Genomic DNA, 25,922 nt, shown 5'->3' with positions numbered 1-25,922 from the left:
CCGTGCCCCTGGGACTCCGGGAGGAGGGGCGAAAGGACCACACCAGACCCAGACCCCTTGCGCGCGCGCACACACACACACACCTGCGGCCCAGGTGCGATCGCCTTCTCCCGGCATCCCCCACCCTCCACCGCGGCCGGGACACCGGGCGGCTGGGGGCGGGGCCGGCCCAGAGTGGGCAGGGCGGGGGCGGAGCCACTGCCGAGGGCCGGGCGGCCGGGCGGTGGCGCGCGGAGGACGTACGGGCGGCGGGACGCAGGGACGGCGGCGGCCGGAGCGCGCGAGGCGGGTAGGACCTGAGTGAGGTTGGGTCGGGGTTCGAGTCTGCTTCGGGGTTCGAGCGTGGTTCCCCATCCCACCCACCCCCAATCCCGGGGCGCGGCGACCTCGCCGTTCTCTAAGAGCCGCTGCCTCCAACGCCACCGTCTAAGTCCAAACTTTTCGTACTTTGAATGTCTGGTTCCCCGCGTCTCTGTCCCCTCCCCGTCTTTGACTCCGTCCCTGCTTCTCTCCCCCGGCCGCATCCTCCTCCGTCTGTACTTCTCGCCCAGCCCCTTTCCCGCATCACTGCCCTTCTTCTGCCTCTTTCTCCCATCTCGGTCCTCCTGTCTATCTCTTTACCCCCGCTCTGTCCCCTCTCGCCCTCCTCGGGGACCGAGCCGAGCCAGGCCCCAGACGGCGGGAAGGCGTCCGGGCGTCCGGCCGGGCTGGGCCTCGGCCTGGCTGCTGGGCCGGCGTGGGGAGCGGCAGCTGTTTGCCATTAGCCCGGGACCCCGCGGGCCCCGCCCCCCCGGCACGGGGCGGGGCCACCCTTGCCCCCATCTTTGGGGAGGGGAGACCCCAGAGACGTCCGGCTTTGGCTGGGAGGGAGGGCTTCAGGGAGACCCCGCGGGACATTCGGGCCCACCGGGGACCCCGCGCCTCTTTCCGTGTCCCCTCTTGGAGTGTCCCGCCTCCCTTTTTCCCCATCTCTCCTACCCGGTGTTTCCTTTTCTGTACCCTTAGGGTCCCATACAGGGAGAGGGACTTCAGCTGCCACACTCCCCACCTCCATCTGCTTTCTAGACCTGCCGTCATCCTAGCACATAGAGGGTGGTCAGATGACTGGAGACCCTCAGACCTCAGTCTCGGTGGGAGATGGGCAGAGGGATGTGGAGTTGGGGGTGAGGGTGGTGTGGCCCTGGCAGTGGGGAATCTGCCAAGCTTAGGTTCAAGTTCAGACCCAGCCACTTCCTCCTGTGATGACCCTGGGCAAGTCACTGGACATTTCTCTGCCTCCGAAACGGGGGGCCTGATGAGAATGTTGTGATCAGATCAGTGGCTGGAGGATTATTACGGTTATTACTCTCATTGGCCCCGCCGCTTTTCACCTCCAGGGGCCACCACGGGCTATTCGAATTCTTCCTGCCGCCAGTCTCTCTCAGGTCTCCAGAAAATACTTTTGATCACTTCCTGGTGTGTAGGGGGTGAACCTCCAAGCAGGTGAAAACTGAATTTCATACAATTGGTGACTGTGCTTCAGGCGTTGAAAGACAGACGTGGAGACAGAGGGAGAGAGAAGTGGAGCGAGACCAAGACGGACGTGGAGGGACGTGGAGAGACTCGGAGAGACTCGGAGAGACGCGGAGAGACGCGGAGAGACGCAGAGAGACGCAGAGAGACGCGGAGAGACGTGGACAGACGTGGACAGACTAAGCAAGAGGCGAGCAGGGTGTGAGACAAGGACAAGCTTGGCCGCCCCTGGAGCCCCAGCCCCGCCTTCATGCCCGGCAGGTGCCCTGCCTGGCCAGTCCTCCCAGGTACCCACTGCCCTGGCACCCATAGACCAGGAAGGGGCCTCCTTGGTGGGATGGGCTGGGGCCTCTGGAGCAGGGCAGCTAGAGGTCAGACAGCAGAAAGGACTGGCCAAGCTCAGGCTGAGTGTTGGGGACAAAGGGGTCCTGGCTGGCCTCCAGGGCTGAGGAGGGGTTAGTGAGAGGCTCTGATTGTCCCTCCCTTTCGCAGCCTCCAGGCACCCTCTCTTACTTCCTCCCCCCCACCCACCCCCATGACTTCCCTGGCCACCACCCGGCCTTCTATCCCTGCTGCGCCCCCAAGCCGGACGCATCCTGGGGGGGCAGGAAGTTCTCGTGTAGCCCGGCAGCGAAACTGTTTATTTTTAGAGAAAATTGTTTCCATAAAGAGGAAAGGCTTTGCTCCTCACTGCCTCCCCCCAACTTTCCCTACCCCCCCCACTCTGGCTGGCCTGACCCCGCTCTGCTTTGGGGTCCCCTACCCTGAGCCCCATCTCTCCTTGCGCCCCGTCTCTCCATGTTCTCAGATCCTTGCAGGAAGACTGTCTCCCACTTAGTGCCCCAGTCCCCTGCCCACCTCTGCCTCCATCTGTCCCTGTAGCCAGCTTCTGGCCTGGGCTGAGAGGAGGGGTGCAGGAAGGGTGGGGCCTGTCGGGCTTGGGGCCCCCCAGCCCAGGGCCTTGTGGAGGCGGGGCTGCGGGAACAGCTGGAGCCTGTCCAGGGGCCGGACAGATGTGCGGGCGGCAGGGAGGTTTGGCTTCTTTGTTCCAGGCCGCAGGGACCCTCCCCGCCCAAACCCCTTTCCAGAAGCCCAGCTGGTGTGTTCCTATGCATTGGGGGGGGGTTGGGGAAGGGGATATTTGTGAGGGAGGGGTAGCCCCATCCCCGCCCCCCTTCCCCCGCAGACTCCCCCTAACTTCAGGCTCATATCTGCTCTCCCCAGGTCTGCCTCAGCCCGCGCGGCAGGTGATCTGAGTCATAGGCCCCAAGGGACTCTTGAGGAACGTCTGCAGAAGAGAGGATGGCCCAAGTCCTACACGTTCCGGCCCCCTTCCCAGGTCAGGCCCCTTCCCAGGTCAGGAGACTCAGCAAGAAAGGGCCCTGCCTGGGGGCCTGGGGGAAGGATATGGCCCAGCCTTTGGGGGAGGGGGTGAGGGGAGGTGGGTATTGAGGGTAGAGCACAGCCCTGCCCTGAGGGCCTGAATGAGGATTGGCTCTGCCCACAGGGGCTGATGGAGGGGCTGGAGACAGTCTTTCTGGGAAAGGGGCGGGTCCGAGTAGAGAGATGGGGGTAGGGATGGGTCCCCATCAGGGGCTGTGGAGGGAGGAGGCACGGGCCTGCCCTGAGGGTTTCCAAGGAGGTGACCGGGCCTTGCGCTGACCCTGGAGTCATAGCTGAGCACCCAGTGGGCTCCTATCCCTTGGGCAAAGAGGCCCGGACCCTCCCCGGGATGTGAGTCTTCGCCCTGAGGAGGGGACAGCCGTGTTCAGAGGCTGTGGTCTTTCTTCACGCCCCAGGGACCCCCGGCCCAGCCTCCCCGCCTGCCTTCCCTGCCAGGGAGCCTGACCCACCATACTCCGTGGAGACTCCCTACGGCTACCGTCTGGACCTGGACTTCCTCAAGTACGTGGACGACATCGAGAAAGGCCACACGCTCCGGCGTGTGGCTGTGCAGCGCCGGCCCCGCCTCGGCTCGCTGCCCCGGGGTCCCGGTTCCTGGTGGACATCCACCGAGTCTCTGTGCTCTAATGCTAGCGGGGACAGCCGCCACTCGGCCTATTCCTACTGTGGCCGAGGTTTCTACCCGCAGTATGGCGCCCTGGAGACCCGAGCCGGCTTCAACCCGCGTGTGGAGCGCACGCTGCTGGATGCCCGTCGCCGCCTGGAGGACCAGGCAGCCGCGCCCGCCGGCCTGGGCTCCCTGACCCCCAGCGCAGCAGGCTCCACGAGCTCCTTGGTGGGTGTGGGGCTGCCACCGACGACCCCACGGGGCTCGGGACTGTCCACACCTGTGCCTCCTAGTGCCGGGCACCTGGCCCACGTGCGGGAGCAGATGGCAGGTGCTCTGCGGAAGCTGCGGCAGCTGGAGGAGCAGGTGAAGCTGATCCCCGTGCTCCAGGTGAAGCTCTCTGTGCTGCAGGAAGAGAAGCGGCAGCTCACAGTACAGCTCAAGAGCCAGAAGTTCCTGGGCCATCCCACGGGGGCCCGAGCCCGCAGCGAGCTCTGCCTGGACCTCCCAGAGCCCTCCGAGGACCCGGTGACGCTCGAGACCCGGAGTGTGGGCACCTGGGTCCGGGAGCGGGACTTGGGGGTGCCTGACGGGGAGGCAGCCCTTGCCGCCAAGGTCGCCGTGCTGGAGACCCAGCTCAAGAAAGCACTCCAAGAGCTGCAGGCAGCTCAGGCTCGGCAGGCTGACCGCCAGCCCCAGGCCCGGCCACCACCAGACAGCCCCATCCGCGTGGACACTGTCCGGGTGATACAGGGCCCTCGGGAGGTGGAGGTGGTGGCCAGTACGGCTGCTGGGGCCCCTGCACAGCGCGCTCAGAGTCTGGAGCCCTATGGGACAGGGCTGCGGTCCCTGGTGACATCTGGAGGGGTCGAGAGCCCTGCTGTGTTCCGGAGCCATGAGGTGGTAGAGACAGTGTTCCCAGCATCCACTGCGCCCACTGGCAACATCCACCTGGTGAAGAAGATCAGCATCACGGAACGAAGCTGCGATAGGATGGCAGGTGAGCCATAGTGGATGGGGGGAGGATGGTGGAGATGTCCTCTTTGTTCCTATGAATGCCATGGTCTAACCCCAGCCGCAGCCTTCCATCAGACCAACCACTCTGGCTCTCAGAGCCTCTGTTTTTTCACCTGCAAAAAAGGGGACAGTTTGCCACTAATTCTGGGCTGTAGGGAAGCGCATGCAGAAAAATCGGTATCTGATTAAGTGTGCATTTTCATGTCTAGTACATTGTACGTATCCAGAAAACAGGAAGTATTTGAGAGAGGGTCTCTAAGACTGTTGGTTTGTTGGGCCAAAAAGCTCACCCAATTTATTCAGTAAATGGCAGAAACCAATTTCAGACTAGTGTAGGTAATGAAAAGGAAAAGTATTACTCATGTAACTTAGAGACAGCTTCAGGTATAGCTGGATCTAGGTGCTTCAATATCATCAAGGATCTTTAACTCTCTTCTCTGCACCTTGGGGTCTTCTTTATCAGGTGAGTGAAAGTAGCTCCACCACTCCAGGCATCTGTCCTTCCATATCAGTGGAAAGTGAGCCTCTCAGTTGAAATAATGCCAATAAAAAAATCCCATGGGTGCCCCTCATTGGCTGGTGACAGTTATGTGCCCGTCCCTGAACCAGTCACGGTGTCCCTCACTGCCCAACCCCAGATCCTAGGGGTAGAGGCATTCCACCCAAGTCCTGTGGCCTTTGAGGGAACAAAAGGGTGCCCCCCCTCCCAGAGGAAGTGCTGAGTCCTCATGCCAGGAAAGAGGATGTGGGATCTGCAATATGACAGCTGCCCTACTATTGCCACCCTTAGGCTTCTGGGAGAAGCTGTTGGAATGATTCATAATAATGACAGCTGTTCTTTATCAAGTGCTAGCCTGTTGCCAGGTGCTGTGGTAAGGGTTTCACTCGTGGAAGGCTGAAGAGTATGGGGTTTATACTCAAGCCACCTGTGTTCAGATTCTACTTCTTGATGTAGGGACTAGGTGAAGTCCCTAGGTGAGGGACTTCACCTCTCTGAGCCTCAGCTTTCCTGTCTATAAAGTGGTGTAGCGATAGTCCCCACCTCCAGGACTCTTTGGATTACCGGGCACAGTGAACCCCCAGTCCCTGCTCGTTGCTTTTTCTGTTGATAATTTTCAGGCCCATTCTGCTTCTAGCTGGGGAAACTGAGGTTCAGGGAAAAGTTGTACTTGCCCTGGGTCACACAGTCAGGAAGCAGCTGAGCCAGGATCTAGACTGAGGTCAGCCTGAACCTACAGAGGGCTGAGAGGTACGGCTCAGGTCCTCATCCCAATCTCCAATGTCAGAGCCCCACAGCAGGACCCCGGGGCACAAGCTGGAGGGTGGGGACCCAGCTGTGTTTTCTTGCTTTTCCATGTTCCTGGCCAGCTCCAAACACCACTCCTCTCTTCTGTGTCCATCGCAAACACCCGGCCCTTTGACTCTGGCCCCCAGCCAAGGGCCCTGCCCAGCTCAGCCATGGGATTTCTGAGAGGCAGCCTTCATTCCAGACATGCCGCCTCAGGCAGCCATGGGACTCCCTACCTGCAGGACACCCAAAAATAGTGTCTCTGCAGGCTGCTGCCCCCCAAAGTTCTTCCATGTATGTCACTTAAGTCCTTGCTGCAGCCAGTCCCAGTCTCTCTTTTGCTGGGGACGAACTGGAGTGTGCTGGTTCATTTCAGTGTCATCGCATTCGGCAGACTTTCATCGAACGTTTGCTCTGTGCCACACTCTTCTACTCACTGGGAACGCAGCAGTGAAAAAGACAGAGGCTGTACGGGGCGCCTGGGTGGCTCAGTAGGTTAAGCCTCTGCTTTCAGCTCAGGTCATGATCTCGGGGTCCTGGGATCGAGCCCCGTGTCGGGCTCTGCTCGGCAGGAGGCCTGCTTCCCCCTCGCTCTGCCTGCCTCTCTCCCTACTTGTGATCTCTACCAAATAAATAAATAAAATCTTTAAAAAAAAAAAAAAAGACAGAGGCTGTACGATAAGCAAGAGAAGCCCTGTAATAAATAAGTGAAGAAATATCATTTCAGAGACAATGTGTTTGAAGGCAGATGAAGCTCACGGGCCAGGCAGCACTGGATGGGTTGGCGGCCGGGGCTCTAGTTCTGATTTCCCTGCTCCCGAGTTCTGTGCCCTTGAGCCAGTTACTTGACCTCCGTGTGCCTCATTTGCAAATCGGGGGTCATGACAGCCCAGTGTCACCAGATCAGCTCGAGGTATAATGCGTGTGTTTCTATCCCGTGTTCTGGGTGGCGTCAGGCTGTTGGCTCTTGGAGCCAAGACGTGAAAGAGAAGAGGCAGGCCCTTGGCACAGAGGTGGGAAGAAGAGTGTTCACAGCAGGGGCAGAAGGTCCTGAAGTGAGGAGGGGCTGGAGCACATCACGGTGTGGAAGCAGGTGGAGTGGGATGGGGCCAGAGAAGCGAGGTCCAGAGGTAGTGGAGTATCAGAGATGGGTCCTATAGGGCTTGCAGACTGGGGAGAAGCCCTGTGAAAAATGAAATTAGATAGTACAGAACTTGACAAACGTTTGGACTGTGTGTTTAGGTCGGCCAGCTTGATGGGTAGATCCGGGAGTACTCCCTGGAGGAGGCGGCAAGGAGGCCTTCTCTGCCATCTAGAATTCCCTCATTGCCAAGGAAGGGAGGGGAAGGTGAGAAGCAGCCCTCCCCCTAGGCTGACAAGGGTGGGTCGTGCTGGGCGGGCAGAGGCCTGGAGGCCTCAGCAAGTCCCATCCCCCCACCTTCCAAGGATGCCCCCAGCAGATCACCGGGAGAAGGGGCCACTGGGTATGCCCATGGGTGGGGGGGGTGCTCGGAGGCTTTGAAATGTACTTTGCTTCCATTCAAAACATATTCCTGTGACAGCAGTTCATATTCTTTGTGGAAAGTTTGGGAAGTGACAGAAAAATCTGGAACACAAAGCAAAACCCCCATAAACCCACCACCGCCCAGACACAGCTGTTGTCAGCACTTACTCTTTCCTTCTGAAATTTTTTTTTTTTTAAAGATTTTATTTATTTATTTGAGAGAGAGACAGTGAGAGAGAGCATGAGCGAGGAGAAGGTCAGAGAGAGCGAAGCAGACTCCCCATGGAGCTGGGAGCCTGATGCGGGACTCGATCCCGGGACTCCGGGATCATGACCTGAGCCCAAGGCAGTCATCCAACCAACTGAGCCACCCAGGCGTCCCTCCTTCTGAAATTTTTAATGCAGAAAATAATACGTATTTTTCAATAGCAACAGGGAACCGATGGTGATGGAGTGTGTTGTCTTGCGTTATTTGACTTTGAAAAGCAGTTAGGCAGCCTCCCTAGGGGGCCTGAGCATTTTTAGACGCTCTTTTCATATTTTAGTTCATTTACCTCCCCCAAAGCACCTGGAGGCCATGGTGGGTGGTATTTTCATCCCCATTTTAGGGATGAGGAAATGGAGGCCCAGAGTGATTGCCCACTGTTCCTGAAGCCAGGATTCAAACTTCGCCTTTGGTTTCTTGGATTTAACATGATCCCAAAGGCATCACTTCTCATTAAAAATTCCTGGGATGCCGCATTTACTGGGCAGCCACGGAGGTCATTATCATCCATGTTACGCAGAAACCCCTCACATCTCCTGTTTTCTCTGGGAAGGGTTCTGGAAAAGCTTTTTTTTTTTTTAAGATTTTATTTATTTAATTGTCACAGAAAGAGAGACAGAGAGCACAAGTAGGGGGAGCATCAGGTAGAGGGAGAAGAAGGCTCCCTATTGAGCAAGCAGCCTGATGTGGGACTTGATCCTAGCACCCTGAGATGATGATGACCTGAGCCCAAGGCAGATGCTAAACCAACTGAGCCACCCACATGTCCCAAACTTTTTTTTTTTTTTTTTTTTAATTTATTGGCCACCTGTGTGGCTCAGTCGATTAAGCATTTGGCCTTCGACTCAAGTCCTGATCCCAGGGTCCTGGAATCAAGCCCCGAACTGGGCTCTTTGTAAAGCAGGGAGCTAACTTCTCCCTCTCCCTCTGCCACTCCCCCTGCCTGTGCTCTCACTCCTTCTCTCTCAAATAAACAAATAAAATCTTAAAAAAAAAAACAAAGATTTTATTTGTTTATTTGACAGAGAGCACAAGCAGGGAGAGTGCCAGAGGGTGAGGGAGAAGCAGGCTTCCCGCTGAACAAGGAGCCCCACATGGGGCTCGATCCCATCATGACCTGAGCCCAAGGCAGACGCTTAACCAACAGAGCCACCCACTGGCCCCTGGAGGACCATTTCTGAGGCCCATGATTATTGCCAACTTGCTTTGGCCCCCTGTGGCCTCGCTCCCTTCCCACCCTGGGTGGCTGAGTGGTTTACATTTTTAAGAATTTCATTCGGCCCAAAGGAGGCCCAAACCGAGTTTATTTAAATTCTTCAGCTCACGGCGACCAGCTCCCTCGGTCTGTGCACACCAGCTCTCTCGTTTTACTTGATTTTTTTTCTGCCTTCACCTTCCACCGTCATTGTGGAGGGTCGGTAAATATTTTCAGCTCCGTGGGCTGCCTGATCTTTGTTAGAATGGCTCAATTCTGCTTGCTGCTGCTGCTTTTTTTTTTTTTTTTTTTAATTGCCAAGAGCTTATTTTTTGCATATTTCATGTATGCATTTTAATGAGTTTAGTGCTTCAGTTCTGTGTAGCTCGTAAGCCTGGACAATGTATAAAGGAACAGACGTGGCTGTGTGAAATTCGGTTTCATGTAATTTTCACATGTCCCAGAGAGCATTCTTCATTGTTTTTTTCCAACCATCAAAAATGCAGAAATGGTGCCCACGGTCCGTCGTTGGCCAACCCCAGCTCTCTGCTGTTCTCACTCCCCGCACCCCCCACAGCCCGTGTACTATCATTCCTTGCAATCCACCTTCCAGAAGCTTATTTAGACATTTCAGTGTCCTTGAAAAATATGCTCTGTGCATGCTTGATTTCCTAAAATGGTATTGTGATTTCCGAAGGAAAAATCTTGCCGTTTCTTTTTTTTTTTCTCTCTCTCTCTCTCTTTTTGAACTCTCCACCCTGATGCTTCTACCTCGGGCTTGTTACTTGTTTTTTTATTTTTTATTTACTTATTTATTTATTTTTAAAGATTTTATTTATTTATTTGACACACAGAGAGAGATCACAAGTAGGCAAGAGAGGCAGGAGGAAGCCGGCTCCCTGCTGAGCAGAGAGCCCAATGCGGGGCTCAATCCCACAACCCTGAGATCATGACCTGAGCAGAAAGCAGAGGATTTTACCCACTGAGCCCCTTGTAACGATCGTGTAGCCTTCTGCCCTAGGTGTATGCTACACTTTTTTTCTCTGTGCCCCCTCGGTGGACACGTGGGTGACTTTCAGCTCCTGGCTGTCATGAGCCGTGACCGCGCTATCTGCACATGTCGCCTCCCCTGGGGTTGCTGAATCACAGGGAAGTCACCACTTCACTCCACGTTTTGTCTGATCCTTTCTGGGAAAGCTCTCCCTGTCCACACTCCCATCACCCACGCTTGGATCCAAGGTGCCCATTTCCCCCACATACCTACCGGTGCGAAGTTTTCTCTCATGTTTTGCCCATCGACGCTGGCGCAGAGTGGTATCTCCTTGTTTTAATGTGCATTTCTTTGATTATTTTTGGTAAGATTTGGCATCACCATACATGTTTAATAAGATTCCTCTGCGAATCACTTACTTTTAGCCTTTGTCCGTTTTTCCTCGGGCGATTTTGAGAAGTTCTGGCATATTCTAGAATCAAGGTTGGCAACCACAGCCTTTGGGCCAAATCCAGCCCGTTGCATGTTTTTATAGACTCCCAAGCAAAGAAGGGGTTTTTATGTTTTCAAATCGTTGAACAATAGGAAAGGAAGGACATTTTGTGACATGAGCACAATTATATGGAATTTAAATTTATCATGACTTGGCCACTCCCACTGATTTGCATACTGCCCAGGGCTACTTTTGCAACTGAGACCCTCTGGCTTCCATAATTGAGAATATTTATTGTCTGGTCCCTTACAGAAAAAATTTATTGAGTCTAATTGTAAAAGATAATCCCTTGGTCATTTCTGGCATTGTGAATATCGTCCTATAGCGTGTACTGTTCTGTCATTTAATTTTGTCTCTGAGGGTTGTTTTTCTGTTTCTGTTTTTGTTTTATCAAGTAGAAATCTTCATGTCGGATACGGTTAAACCCATCGTATTTTTCTTTTCTTCTTTAGTTAATTTTTAAAAATTTTTTTAGGGGGTGCCTGGGTGGCTCAGTGGGTTAAAGCCTCTGCCTTCGGCTCAGGTCATGATCCCAGGGTCCTGGGATCGAACCCCGCATCGGGCTCCCTGCTCCACAGAGGAGCCTGCTTTCCTTCCTCTCTCTCTGCCTGCCTCTCTGCTTATGATCTTTGTCTGTCAAATAAATTAAAAAAAAAAAAAAAAAATTTTTTTAGGTTTCATTGAGATGAAATTGGCGTGTAGCATTGTACCCATTCAAGGTACACAAATAATGATTTCATATTTGTATATATTGCAAAGTGATGACCACAGTAAGTTTAGTTAACATCTGTCAGCTCACAGAGTTTCCATGCTGGATAGGACATCCCTAGGATTTATTTATCTCATAACTGGAAATTTCTACCTTTTGACCCCCTTCTCCCATTTCCTCACCCCCCTGTCTCTGGAAACCACCGTTCTGATCTCTGCATCTAGGAGTTTGGTTTTTTCCAGCTCCACATGTGAGTGAGATCATCTTGTATTTTTCATATGTAGTTTGAGGTTGGTTTGTTTTTAGGAAGAGTGAGCAGGGAATGGGGAGATGGGTAGAGAGAATTTTAAGCAGGCTCAAGGACCGCATGAGCCGGAGATCATGACCCCAGCCAAAGTCAAGAGTCAGACACCTCACAAACTGAGCCATGGAGGTGCCCCATCTTTGAGGATTTTTTTTTTTTTTTTCAGACAGAGATCATAAGTAGGCAGAGGCAGGGAGAGAGAGAGGAGGAAGCAGGCTAGGATACCAGGACCCTGGGATCATGACCTGAGCCGATGGCAGAAGTTTTAACCCACTGAGCCACCCAGGCACCACTCTTTGAGGAATTTTTGAAGGAATCTTCCCCCTCCTGAGGCCCCCAATACTTTGTTACATTTTCATCCGGTAGCTACATTGATCCTTCAGAGTTTTTGCGTTAAGGTGTGAGGTAGGGATCCAGCTTGGTTTTTCCTGGGTCGAATCAGCTGCTTTTTCCCAGCGTCACACCCCAGAGGCCACCTTTCCCACCAATTTGTGGAAGCCCCTTTGTCTTAACCCCAGCTTCCCTCAGCTGGGTCCTGGGTCAGGCCTTCTGGCCTTTGCTCCTTGGGCACATTTCTTCCCTCTGCAGTGCATGCTGTGTGGGCCCTTGTGGCTGTTTGGAATGGCTTACTCTCTCCTCAGTCAGCTTCCCCATCTTTGCCCTCTTGGGTAAAGTTGTCTTAGCTAGTCGTGGACTTCAGTTTTTCCGTGGAAACTGTGCTATCGCTTTGCCCCATTCCTTTGTAGAATGACACTAATACCTGTGATCGGTTTTATTATTGTTATTGCTGTTTTAGCGTTAAGCATCTGACTTTGAACTCCTCGCACTGGAAGGAGCTGTCCAAGCTTTTCCAGACAAGGGCCTGCTTTTCCCTGGGGGCAGAAGGAGCTCTGGTTTGCTCTATTTCTTTTATTTTTTTTCTTCCCCCTTCACTTTTAAAAAAATGTGGTAAAATACATATAACATTAAACTGAGCACGTGACCCACTTTCAAATGTCCGGTGGCATCAGTACATTCACGTTGTTGTGCAACTGTCACCAGCATCCGTCCCCAGAGCTTTTCCATCTTCCCGAACTGAAACTCTGTCCCCATTAAACACTGACTCCTCGCTCCCTCCCCCGGCTCCTGGCGCTCACCATCCACTTCCTGTCTCTGTGACTGCGACTCCTCTAAGGACCTCACATAAGTGGACACATAAGTGGAGTCCTGCCTTATTTGTCCTTTTGTGACTGGCTGCTTTCACCGTGCAGAATGCAGGACCTCTCAGGTGTTGGAATTAGGCGTCCGGAGTTCGGGGCCAATCACCCAGACGGGAACTGGCCTGTGTGTCTCCTGACACAGCCCGCTTGGCCCCAGAGTCGTTTTGTTGGTTGGTTGGATGTGAATTTATTGACAGAGTTTAAAAAAGAAATCAGGAGAGTCACAGAAAAACCCCAGGGTGTGTCTGGTTCCCCCCAGGGGCTTGGGCTGCGGTTCTGGAAGCCAGCAGGGCCCACCACGCCCTGGGCTGGGCGCCATCGACCGTCTGTGGCTGTGTCTCATCTGTTCTTCATGCTTTCCTTGTGCCGACTGTTGGCTCTCTCTGCTCTTAACTCCAGTGGTCATGAACTTGAGAAAGTCTTCACTGTGTCCAAAAAAAAAAAAAAATAGGTGTAACTTTTGGGGCACCTGGGTGGCTCAGTGGGTTAAAGCCTCTGCTTTCGGCTCAGGTCATGATCCCAGGGTCCTGGGATCGAGCCCCACAATGGGCTCTCTGCTGTGCAGAGAGTCTGCTTCCTCCTCTCTCTCTACCTGCCTCTCTGCCTACTTGTGATCTTTGTCTGTCGAATAAAGAAATAAAATCTTAAAAAAAAAAAAAAGTGTAACTTTTAAAGGGAATTTAAAGGAACTCGTTCGCAGAGCCCATGGCCAAGGGTAGAAATGAGATGTCCTGGGGGAAATAGGCACACGGAAGCCACACGTGGCCTGGGGGAACCTGAGGCAGGCCCGGAGATGGGGACAGCCACTCATGGTGGCGCCTCTGTTCCTGGCTCCAGGTTGGGTATCCTGTCCCTGCCACCCCCCCACTCCCACATGGGCAATGAGCACCCTTGGGACCTAGTGCCCACAGAGTCACCTTTGTCCTCTGCTCAACCTGAAAAAACCTGGGTGGTTTTTTCAAATTGTGGTAATGTATATACATCATATAAAACTTACCATCTTAACCATTTTATTTTAATATCTTTATTTTTTTTCAGCAGGCTCCATGCCCATCGTAGGGCTTGAACTCATGACCCTGAGATCAAGCATCCCATGCTCCACTGACTGAGCTGGCCAGGCGCCCCGCCCCCATCTCAGCATTTTCAAGTGTCCGGTTCAGTGACACTAAGCACATTCACACTGTTCCGTGACCGTCCCCACCCTCCATTTCCAGAATATTTTCATCTTCCCAGACTGAAAATCTACCTGGGTGGGGTGGGTTTTTTTGTTTGTTTTTTGAGATTTTATTTATTTATTAGAGAGAGAGTGAGTGTGAGCAGGCATGCTCCTCGGAGTGAGGTGAGAGGGGCAGAGGGAGAGAGAGAGACTCTGCACTGAGCTCGGATCCCACCCTGAGTCTCAATCCCATGACTCCCGAGATCATGACCTGAGCTGAAACCAAGAATCAGACACTTAACCAAACGAGCCACCCAGGCACCCCTACCTGGGTGGGCCTTTAATTTTTATTTTCTGAGGCCCCTGGGGGACTCAGTTGGTTAACTTGTCTGTCTTCGGCTCAGGTCATGATCCCAGGGTCCTGGGATCGAGCCCCGCATCCGGCTCCTGCTCAGCGGGGAATCTTCTTCTCCCTTCCCCCCTGCTCATCTCTCGCTCACTAACTTTCTCTCAAATAAATAAATAAAATCTTAAAAAGCATTTATTTCCTAATAACCCTTATTGTTTATTTTTCCTGATTGTTATAGTGTTACTAGCTTCCAAATTCAGAAGGGAGCGGTGATATCTGTAACACAGCGTTGCTTTTGTTGAAATACTAATAAATCTTATGAAATTCTAATAAATCTTATGAAATTCTCTTGAATTAACAAATGATCCTTGAGCACTATTGATGTTACAGGCATCGTTCTGATCCTCCTTTCCCCCTGACATTTTGTCTTCAGTCTGCACAACACCACTATGATGGAGAACATGTCATTCTCCTGAGGCACAGAGAGGTTAAGCGCCTTACCTGAGGTCACACAGCTTGTTCATGGGAGAATTGAGTCCCTACCATGACGGGGAGTCTGGCTCTGATAAAAGCTTGTTTCCAGACAGCACTGAGTGTGATGTGGGGGGGGGGGGCGGGGTGCTGGGCCACAGCCAGGACTGTAGAGTCACAGTGTCCTCTCTGTCCCTGACCAGCTGCCAGTGCAGGCAAGAGACTGCTGTGGGAATCGGATTCTGCTGCTCATTCACTGGGTGACCTCAGGCAACCTTCTGTGCCTCAGTTTCCTTTATCTGTAACAACAAGAATCTCGTGGGTGGGGAAGACTCACGGAAGCACCCAAGCCTCAGCCCTCCGAGCGCCTGGCCCGGGGCGTGTGACCCCGAGGAGGCAGCTGTAACTGCGGGGGTTACCCACAGTGAGCACCTCTCCTCCTGCCCCTGCAGGGCTCCCGCAGGATCCAGCAGAGGCCTCCTCATCACCCCCAGGGGTGGCGGCGAACCCCCCAGCGCAGCCTGAGAAGAGCACGGGCGGAGTGGGCGCCCGCGAGCCTGCTGACACAGAGCCCACCAGGCACGCGGCCCCGCGCGGTTCAGAGGCAGCGGGGGGCGCAGGTGAGTGAGGGTGGCCGCAGGGGACGGGCCCGGCGGGTACAGGGCCTGGCTTTGGGAGATTCTTACGCGCCGCCCCCATCCTCCCCAGGCGAGCCCCCGGCAGGTGTGCGGTCCATCATGAAGCACAAAGAGGAGCCCACAGACGCCGCGGCCCCCCAGAGGAGCCTGCAGTTTGTGGGGGTCAATGGCGGGTGAGAGGAGCCCCCGCCCCCACCCCTCGCTCCCACCCTTTCCTCAGCTTCTGCCCTCCTGTTGGTTCCTTGGTTTTTCATATCCAAGAACGTGCCCCGCTCTAGGCCCCGGACATTGCTTCACTCCTTTAACCAAGGCGCTGTAGACATTTGGGGACACTGAGGCACACGGGGCTGGATGCCTTGCTGGAGCTCACACAGCAACTGGGAGTCGGCACCCCCAAGCCTGTGCGGTGGCTGCTGCTCCGCGCTGGTCCTCATAAGATGCCGGGCTCAGCTCCTTCCTTGATGGAGCTCCTGGTCCAGTGGGGCCTCGGGCACTGGCGCGCAGTTCAGCCCCGATGGGGATGGGGACGCTCGGAGTTCCCGGGCTGCTGGGAAGGGAAGGAGCTAGCCAGCCGAGGGAAGAGGGGGGGTTGGGAGGGCAGTCCCGGTGGTGGGCACAGCCTGGAGGGCTGTCGGGGGAGGCAGCGGTGACATCCATGAGAAGCAGAAGGTGTAGGAAGTGGTAGACAGGGACAGTCTGGGGACCCTGAATGCCAGACCCAAAGCCTAGACCTGGTCCAGAGGCAGCAAGAAGCACAAGAGGGACCCTTCTGCAGTGGGGTGAGGGTCTGGCACAGTGAGACCTGCATTAGGGGTCAAGGAGTAGAAGGTGAGCGCAGTACTTCTCCCCTCCCACCCCAAGCACGGTCTCAGCCCTAGCTCGTGTTTCTGGAGTACTTACTGTGCGCCAGGCCCTGTGAGGCTCATGCGACTGTCACCTGTTTAACAGTTGGGGGAACCAAGGTGCGGAGAGGTCAAGGGCTCAGAGCCCATGTCCTTTCCCACATGCGGTGTCTCCTCACTCCGCCCGTGCTTCCGTCCCAGATACGAGTCCTCATCTGAGGACTCCAGCACGGCAGAGAACTTCTCAGACAACGAGAGCACAGAGAACGAGGCCCCAGAGCCAGCGGAGAGGGTCCCAAGTGTGGCCGAAGCCCCGCAGCTCAGGCCCTCGGGGACGGCAGTGGCCAAGAGCAGCCAGGAGGAGCGCCAGCCGTCTCGGGAGAGTCAGCAGTTGCCCGTGGTGGAGGGAGCGGCGGGCGCGAGTGCGGAGGAGGAGATCCGGTCAGTTTTCTGGGTGGGAGGGACTCGGGTGGGGTGAGGAAGGTGACCTTTGCCTCAGATCTCACCATTCTTGCCCTCTGAGGGCATCTCCCATCAGTCATGCACACCTTAGTCTGAATTAGCGAACCAGCACTTTCTCCTTCTGGCCATCAGAAGGTTTGCAGGCTTTGATAAAGGGTCTGATGTGGGTAGTTTGGACTGTTGGAGTTAGAACTGAAGGGGCAGACAAAGTCTATCCTTAAGCCACTCACTGTCTTTGGGACATATGCCCCACCTGCCTATCCCATTGGTGTCTTTTCTCCCCCTGGTGAACGATCTGCCCTCGGGCCAAGATTTCTCTATCCATCACTGCCCGCTTGGAATAAACGTTAGCCTGCGTGTCCACATTCTCTCAGGATATGTCTGGGGTCAGCTGGGAGGCCAAGGTGAGCACTCCGGAAGTAAACTTCTCTCTTATCTGCCCCTGGCAGGATGGAGCTCAGCCCCGACCTCATCTCCGCCTGCCTGGCCCTGGAAAAGTACCTGGAGAACCCCAATGCCCTGACTGAGCGGGAGCTGGTACGGCGGGGCCCTGGGCCTGGGGTCCCCTCCTCCCCTTCCGCCCCACTGCAGCTTCTCAGCCGCAGTATCTCCCTGTGCCGGCCGCATAGGGACTCCAGGATCCAAGCCGAGAGCTCGGGAAGGGGTGGGGGGTTAGTGCTGGAGTCAGGCCCTGGAGAGGCGCCGGGGCGGCAGGAGGAGCCGGAGGAATGTTGCCTGCCAGCAGTCCTGACCTCCAGTTCCTGTTGTTTTGGGGGCTTGGAAGGCAGTGCCACATGTCTCTTCCCGGGGGCCTGTACTTGCCTTTGAAGACCAGGATGGAGATGTTCACGCCTTCCCTGGGGGCACAGCTGGGCCTTTGGTGCCTGGAGTCCCTTTAGAGTCTTTGTCTGGGAGGGGGCTGGGGGTGACTCTGGGGAGGGCTGCTCCCGCTTCTCCTGGAGGCTGTGGCTCAGGGTGGGGGTGTCCACACCCACACTCCTCACCCGGGGCTTTGTCAGGGGTGGGAGGCAGTGGGGAGCAGGCTGCGGCCGCCCTCATGCCCCTCCCCTCCCCCCAACACTGCGGCCAGAAAGTGGCCTACACCACGGTGCTGCAGGAGTGGCTGCGCCTGGCCTGCCGCAGCGACGCCCACCCCGAGCTCGTGCGGCGCCACCTGGTCACCTTCCGGGCCATGTCGGCGCGCCTGCTGGACTACGTGGTCAACATTGCCGACAGCAACGGCAACACGGCGCTGCACTACTCCGTGTCCCACGCCAACTTCCCTGTGGTGCGGCAGCTGCTGGACAGCGGTGAGTGGGGCGGGGGCGGCAGGACAAGGGGGCCCAGGGGCGGCTGGGCTGGATGCTCCCCCAACCTGGATGGTCTGATGGCGGAGGTCAAGCTGTCCTCTTGAGGAGCACGCCGGCCTCCCCGTCTGATGGGGGAGATGCTGCTGTCCCAGTCTGGTGGGGGAGACGCTAGCCTCCCTACCCATAGCCCCAGCAAACTGAAAAAAGCACACATGGCCTCAGGGACAACATGTACACCTTTCAGGTTCCCTCCTCCCCCCAGGAATCCCTGTGTGATGAAGGTGACACTGCTGGAGCCCTGGTCTGAGAAAAGGGCATAGCCTCCCATCTGGGACTTAAAAGTACACAGTCCTCAAACAGGCAGGGAGAAATCTGCCCTTCCCTGGCCTAACAGGGAAGATACAGCCTCCCAGACTGATGAAGGAGGCTGAGCTCACAATCTGATGGAGAAAATACAGGCCATGCTGAAGGAGATTGGCTCTTCTAGACCAGTAGAGGAGAACAACCCCTATGATTAGCACTAAACCTGGGTACCCATGGCAGTGTCTCCAAGCTGATGGACCAGACACAGTCTCCCCCTTAGAAGTCCCTCCTCTAATGGGCAGTGTGGCCAGAGGTGGAGACGCTGGGGCAGAATGGGGCTCTCAACATGAGAGGAGGGAGGAATCTGGCCGCTGCTGGGGGAGATGCTGCTTGGTTCTCGTGGGCCCCCCCTCAGTTTTGGGGTCTGAGGTCCCGTGTCCTCCTTGTCATCCCCCCCCAAGGTGTGTGCCAGGTGGACAAGCAAAACCGTGCTGGCTACAGCCCCATCATGCTCACTGCCCTGGCCACCCTGAAGACCCAGGATGACCTTGAGACGGTCCTGCAGCTCTTCCGGCTCGGAAACGTCAATGCCAAAGCCAGCCAGGTACAAGCCCTCCATACTGTGGACCCAGGCAGCCCTTCCCGTTCACTGAGTCCGGGGTGTGCACCAAGCCCACACGTGATCTTATTCCGTGCCCTGGGGGAGAATCCCCGCTCCACAGACCAGGGAGCCAAGGCTCAGAAAGGCACCCATTTTCTCACGGCCAGACTAGAACAGGTGGGACTTGAACCTTGATGGTCTAGCTTTAGAAACTCAGTCTTTTTTTTTTTTTTTTTTTAAAGATTTTATTTATTTATCTGACAGACAAAGATCATAAATAGGCAGAGGCAGGCAAGGAGAGAGGAGGAAGCAGGCTCCCCGCTAAGCAGAGAGCCCCATAATGGGGCTCGATCCCAAGACCCTGGGACCATCACCTGAATCGAAGGCAGAGGTTTTAACCCACTGAGCCACCCAGGCACCCCAGAAACCCATTCTTTTTTTTTTTAAGATGTTATTTATTTATTTGACAGAGCATAAGCATGGGGAGCGTCAGAGGGAGAGAGGAGAGAGAGAAACAGACTCCCCACTGAGCAGGGAGCCCAATGTCGGATGCAATCCTGGGACTCAGGATCATGACCTGAGCTGAAGGCAGGTGTTTAGCCAACAGAGCCACCCAGGTGCACCCTCATTGCTGGCTTTTCTATTGATTTAGTTCCTTAATTAAAAACAATTTCAAGGGGCGCCTGGGTGGCTCAGTGGTTAAGCCGCTGCCTTCAGCTTGGGTCATGATCCCGCATCGGGCTCTCTGCTCAGCAGGGAGCCTGCTTCCTCCTCCCTCTCTCTGCCTGCCTCTCTGCCTACTTGTGATCTCTGTCTGTCAAATAAATAAATAAAATCTTTTAAAAAAAATTTCAATAGTTTATTTTAACTGAGGTGAAATATACATAAGATTATCCACTTAGGGCTACCTGGCTGCCTCAGTTGGTAGAACATGTGACTCTTGCTTTTAGGGTCCTAAGTTTGAGCCCCATGTTGGGAGTGGAGTTTACTTAAGGGGCACCTGGGTGCTTAGCTGGTTAAGTGTCTGCCTTCATCTCAGGTCATGATCCCAGGGTCTTGGGATCGAGTCCCGAGTTGGGCTTCCTGCTCATCAAAGAGTCCGCTTCTCTCTTTTCCCTCCCCCTGGTTCTGCTCTCCTTCTCTCTCTTTCTCTAAAATATAAATAAAATCTTAATTAAAAAAAAACTTTTGGGGCGCCTGGGTGGCTCAGTGGTTTAAGCCGCTGCCTTCGGCTCAGGTCATGATCTCAGGATCCTGGGATCGGGTCCCGCATCGGGCTCTCTGCTCAGCGGGGAGCCTGCTTCCCTCTCTCTCTCTCTGCCTGCCTCTCCATCTACTTGTGATTTCTCTCTGTCAAATTAATAAATAAAATCTTAAAAAAAAAAAAAATAAAAATAAAAATAAATAAAAAAAAACTTTTTTAAAAAAGATTTTATTTAGGGATGCCTGGGTGACTCAGTGGGTTAAGCAGCTGGCTTCTGCTCAGGTCATGATCCCGGCATCCTGGGATCAAGTCCCGCATCAGGCTCCTTGCTCAGCAGGGAGCCTGCCTCTCTCTCCGCCTCTGCCTGCCTCTCTGCCTGCTTGTGTGCTTTCTCTCTCTCTTTCTGACAAATAAATAAATAAATAAAATCTTTTTTAAAAAAATTTTATTTATTTATTTATTTGACACAGAGAGTGAGATCACAAGTAGGCGGAGGCAGGCAGAGAGAGAGGGAAGCAGGCTCCCTGCTGAGCAGAGAGCCTGATGCGGGGCTCGATCCCACGATCCCGAGATCATGACCTGAGCTGAAGGCAGAGGCTTTAACCCACTGAGCCACCCAGGTGGCCCAAAATTCTTTTTTAAAAACAGGGTGCTGGGTGGCTCAGTCAGTGAAGCGTCCAACTCTAATTTTGGCTCCAGTCGTGATCGAGCCCTGCGTCAGACTTGTTAGACTCGCGGCTGGGCGTGGAGCCTGTTGAAGATTGTCTCTCCCTCTGCAGCCCCCTGCCCTGCACAGGCATGCACTCATTTTTTTCTCTCTCTGAAAATAGTAATAATAATAATTTTTTAAAAGATTATCGTTTTTAAAGTATACAATTTAGTGGTATTTAGTACATTAACAATGTTGTTCAACCATCATCTCTGTCGACTTCTAGAACATTCCTATCACCCCAAACAGATGCACTGGGCCATTAGCACGGATTTCCCATTCCCCCTCCACCTGCTCCTGGCAGCCACCAGTCTGTTTTCGCTCTCTCTAGATTTGCCAATTCCGGATAGGATCATGTGGTATCGGTTCTTTTGTGTCTGGTTTTCTTCCAGCCAGCATAATATTTCCAGGGTCCACCTGTGGTGCCGTGAGCATCAGTCCTTCATTCTCTTCTAAGGCTGAATAATATTCTGTAGTTTGTTTTTCCATTCATCCACTAATGAACGTTGATTTAATTTTTATTGCCATTCAAGTGACATACAGAACACTGTACAAGTCTTAGCTCAATAAATGTATACATGTATATTGACCCCTGGGAGCAAGGAAATTGGGGATGGGAGTGGGTAGGCAAGTAGCACCTCCCCAAAGAGGAAACATTTTAACACCGGACGTGAGGGATCAGGAGGAGGCGTGCAAAGGCCCAGTGGTGGGAGGAATTGTTTGAGATCTAGAAGGAGGCCAACAAGTGGGGATACCATTACCATCACAGTACTTGGGAGCTATAGAAGGTTTCAGAGCAATGGTGTCCTGCCTTGGGGCCCCACATGGTCAATAAATCTGTTCCTTGCCTTGCCTAGGCAGGGCAGACGGCCCTGATGCTGGCGGTCAGCCACGGGCGGGTGGACGTGGTCAGGGCTCTGCTGGCCTGTGAGGCGGACGTCAACGTGCAGGACGACGACGGCTCCACAGCCCTCATGTGCGCCTGTGAGCACGGCCACAAGGAGATCACGGGGCTCCTGCTGGCTACACCCAGCTGTGACATCGCACTCACGGACCGTGTGAGTTCCCCGCCCGAGGCACTCCGGGGAGGGCGGGAGCACCACGCAGGGCCTCGTCATAGCAGTGGATGCTTTTCAGGACGGGAGCACGGCTTTGATGGTGGCCTTGGACGCTGGGCAGAGTGAAATCGCGTCTATGCTCTACTCCCGCATGAACATCAAGTGCTCAGTGAGTGTCAGCACGGGCAGGGCAGTGGGGAGTGGGGGGCACTCTGGGCGGGGGCGGACGGTTAGGAAGGGCTGGTGCAGTTTAGGGCCCATGTTTATTGAACTTCCTCGTGCCCCTGTGAGGAAATGAGGCATGGACAGCTGAGAGTATGTAGCAGTATTTGAACCCGGACCTGTCTGGTTCCATTTGAGACGTGTCCACTCACTTGAGAAATATTTAGAGCACCCACTGCATGATAGACCCTGGGAGCCACAGCCCTGAACCAAACAGGAAACGGTTTTGGCCTCCCACAGAGCAAGTATCAAACACCAACAGAGCGGGTATTATAGCAAGATACAAAATACACAGATTAAAAAAATAATAAAATATACATATATATTTACAGATCAGTATATCACACCAGGTGACAGTAACTGCTGGGAAAAAATCTGAAATAGGACAGGAGGGGACATTGAGAGATGGGGGGCTATTGAGGACATGGGGGAGTGAGGTATGTGGCTGTCCAGGCAGAAGGAGCAGCCAGTGCAAAGGTCCTGAGGCAGGAGCATGCTTGAGGTATTTGAGGAGCATCAAACACAGTGGGTGGAGATGAGAGCAAGGAGGTGACACCATGACTACAGGCCCTTGTGGGCTGCAGTGAGGACTTTGGCTTTTCCTCGAAGCAGTGTATTCAAGGCCTTGGGATATCTTACTGTAAAGAAACCTAACTCATGTCTAACTTGGCATTTCTCTTATGTGAGCACAGAAATCAGGGTTTTTGACAAATGATGCCTGTTAGGAGCGCCTGAGTGGCGCAGTTGGTTAGGCGTCTGCCTTTGACTCTCAGGATCCTGGGATCCAGTCCTGTGTCAGGCTCCTTGTTTGGCGGGAAGCCTGCTTCTCCCTCTGCCTGCAACTCCCCCTGCTTGTGCACTCGCTTTCTGACAAATAAATAAAATCTTAAAAAAAAAAAAAAATGATGTCTGTTAGAAGAACATTTTTTGGAAGCCTAACAGGAAGATAATTTTGGTCTTGCTGTGTAAGTGCCTAATGGAGGAGAGAGCCATTCCAGTCTGAAGGGGGAGACAGGGGCACTCCTCATAGGTCTCTAAAGCAGTACTGATCTTGTCTGATGGAGGAGACAAGCTCTTCTAGTCTCATGGACGGCATTCTAGGTGCTTCTCAGCCATGAGGTCTTGAACCATACATGAGACCCCAATTCAGCTGCTTAAAGTACAGTTACCCTTTCCAGTTTTCAGGTGGGGAAGCAGAGGCTTAGAATGATCACGTCCCTGGCCCCGAGTCTCACAGATAGGAGGGGGTGAAGGCCCCGAGGGCCATCTGTCTCCAGACCTTGGGCAGGAAACTCCCTGTTCCTTCTTCCTCACTCCTTCTTGCATTCGCCCTGGCCTCCCTGTGGCACATCTAAGCTGCGGCTTGAAGGTGACATGGCGGGTATTGATTATGGTGACCCCCCAGACGGTCCGGGAGAGTGAGGGTCCCTGAGCTAAGTCTTCCATCAACCACATGACTTCCAGGTTCTTCCTGAGGCTCTAGGTCTCCCCAGCTTCATTCCCCAGGGTGTTGGGACACCTGGGGCGCAGTTGCAGTGCTGAGGGCATCACCTGGGGCGCAGCTCAGCCTCAGTTTCTTCAACTGGAAGACGGGGGTGATAGGCCCAGGTGCGGAGCTGTTGTCTGATGTGTGGTCCCGCTCCCAGGGGCTCCTGAGAGACGCCCCCCCCCCCCCCAGCAAGCAGGTGTCACTGTGAACACCTGAGTTAGGGTACAGCCCTCCTCGGCTCACAGCCCTGTGTGGCTGTCACCCTACATGGAGAAAAAGCCAGTCATCCCCAGAGCCCACCCAAGCCCTGTACAAACACCCTCACCTCCTCCTCTACTCTCTTCCTCTGCCCCTCGTTCAATCTGCTCAGCCTCTCCGCTGCTGCTGCCTCAGGGCCTTTGCACTGCTGGAAAGCCCCACCTCACTCAGCTCAGAAGGCCCCCTGCCTGGACTACCGCTCTCCATTCTCATTCCCCCGTTGTTCTTTATCTGTAATGAAAATCCTCCTCAGCCTCCATGCCCTTCTCTCAACATCCCCTCCTTAAGGCGGAGGGACCAAGTTCTCCTGTTCACTTACCTCAGCCCCAGGGCCAGCCAACCTAGCTGGCACCTTGCAGGCCCTGGAAATGACGTCGAACAAGAATTCTGCTTCTTGTTTCAGATTGCCCCGATGTCTGATGACGAAAGTCCTGCGTCATCCTCAGCCGAAGAGTAACCAGGAGGGAGGCCAGAGGCAGCGGCGCCGCTCAGGGCCAGCCAGTCCCAGAGCCAGCCGGCCCTCGGCCTTGTCCCTTGTCTCCTTCCTCGCCAGCCCCCACGGAGACCTACCAAGGCCCACGTCTCAAAGGCAAGTGGGTTCTTCTGCTTCCCAGGAGCCCTCGACAGCAGCAAAACTGCAGCCCAAAGTGGGTTTTTCCTGGTATGCCAGTTCAAAGCCGCCACAGCGCAGACTAAAGCTAAATTCTTCCATAAATTGGCACCAGCGGCTGATGCCGGGCCGTGGGTTTATGAAGAACAGGGCGAACAATCAACTGGCAATTATGGACGGAGCAGGGTGAAAGGGAAAATCCTGTATTTCTGAGTCATTATCAGGGGAGGGGAGGAAATCATATTCCTTGTTGCCAAATTTGAAAGTCACTGGAATCGCATATTTTCATTTTAATCCTGAATGTTGCTATGCACGGGTCACGTCTGCGGTGCCTTAACGCGCCCCCTCCCCCGTCCCACCCCACATTTCATTGTCTGCCGTATAATAGTGTTTTGTCCGCTCCCCCCAGACCGCTTTCTTGGGAGAATTTCCTTCTGGTCTCTTCGCAAAACAGATTCTGTCCTTGTCACTCAGGGCAGGAAGCTGAGTCCTTCCTTCTGCTTTCAAGTAAGAGGGCTCAGGACCCAGCAGCCGAGATGTGTGAGCCGTGGACACCGAAAAATCACCCAGAAACCCATCCCCTCCCTGCGTGGAGGCCCTGGCACATATTAATTTTCCTCGAAAATCCTGCAGGCCTGGGGATGCAGGAAATGAATCGGGTTCCCAGAGCAGCTGCTGAGTCCCTGGGCTTAGAACCCTGGTAAAAGGGCCGCCCTCCGGCTCCCTAAGACTCCAGAATTTCCCGTCGAAGGGGCGGGGGGGCGGCGGACGGGGCATGCGCGCGCTGTCCGAGCAGAGGGCAAGCTGCGAAAACTCCATGTGTGCACAATTACAAGTTGGCTGCCCCCGAGGGCTCCCAGCGCACACTTAAAGAGACAGGGCTTTGCCGAAAACCAAACAAGGACCAGCTGGAGGTTTTTGTTTTTTGGATTTTTTTTTTTTTTTTTTTAAACAACCTACAGGCTTTCCGGAGCTGCCTGGCACAGAGCCTGCTGGAAGTAGGGCTCGCCAGACACACGCAGTTTCCTCCATGGCCTGTTCTGTCCCCCAGAAATCTTAACATCATTTTCTTTCCAGTTCCTTCCTTTCGTGAACCCCCCCCCAAAAAAAAAAAAAACCTGGGGTAGGGGATGGGTTCGAAACCTTGGTAAGTGCCTTATGACAGGGAGTTGAGGTCCCCAGCTCATAGGGGTCCCGTGCCCTCTTGGCCGGGTCTCTGCGCTCAGCCGCCAGTGACGGAGCCAAACCACAGCCCTGAGTGCTCGCGTTCATTCAGTAAAGCGGGGCAGCCAGCGCCCTCTAGAAAGGGGGGTTTCTTGGCTTGATGGGCTCTGGCTTGCTTTGATTGTGCCTGAAGGGAGGTACTGGACGCAAAAGAGCCTGGACGGTCGGCGGGTTGCGTGTGCGCATGCGCGCGCATGTAAGTCGGAGAGGGCGCAAAACCAGAGCGGACTGGCCACGACTGGGGGAGGCTTTGAGAAGTGGTACCAGAGTTGTGTGCCTGTGTGTCTGGCCCCAGAGCCAGCAGTGAGGTTTATTTTAAGCTCCTAGAAGCAGCACATTGACAATCCCCAGCCGCCACCACCCCCCCCAACCCCCAGATAAGTCAGCATTTATCTCTGCTTTCCCCTCCCCTGCCGGTGGGGCTTCGGAGTGCTTCCGAGTGCGAGGCTCCAGGGAGGTCCCACCCCCACCCCCCACCCCCGTGCTCTTCTCACGTGTATCCATGACCTTTAACTTCACTTTCCGACC

General features: G+C 54.5%; 1 protein-coding gene across 2 annotated transcripts; it reads left to right on the top strand.

The window, feature by feature from the left end:
• The first annotated feature begins 229 nt into the window (after positions 1 to 229).
• KANK2 (KN motif and ankyrin repeat domains 2) lies at positions 230 to 25,267 on the top strand. Of its 2 annotated transcripts, none has more exons than XM_032311628.1 (12): positions 230 to 289; positions 2,737 to 2,851; positions 3,312 to 4,523; positions 14,917 to 15,084; positions 15,173 to 15,275; positions 16,146 to 16,385; positions 16,856 to 16,943; positions 17,497 to 17,716; positions 18,481 to 18,623; positions 21,391 to 21,591; positions 21,671 to 21,760; positions 23,964 to 25,267. In XM_032311628.1, the coding sequence occupies exons 2-12, from the start codon at positions 2,815 to 2,817 to the stop codon at positions 24,015 to 24,017; spliced, it is 2,556 nt and encodes an 851-aa protein (XP_032167519.1). In that variant the 5' UTR covers positions 230 to 289; positions 2,737 to 2,814; the 3' UTR covers positions 24,018 to 25,267. The 2 variants fall into 2 exon arrangements, with proteins under 2 accessions (XP_032167519.1, XP_032167509.1); XM_032311618.1 differs by lacking the exon at positions 230 to 289 and adding an exon at positions 1,626 to 1,799.
• The last annotated feature ends 655 nt before the right edge of the window (positions 25,268 to 25,922 follow it).

Source organism: Mustela erminea, chromosome 1 (genome assembly GCF_009829155.1).
Source record: "Mustela erminea isolate mMusErm1 chromosome 1, mMusErm1.Pri, whole genome shotgun sequence".
Classification (NCBI taxonomy): domain Eukaryota; kingdom Metazoa; phylum Chordata; class Mammalia; order Carnivora; family Mustelidae; genus Mustela; species Mustela erminea.
The sequence above is the reverse complement of the archived record's forward strand: the minus strand, read 5'-3'. Positions and strand labels throughout refer to the sequence as shown.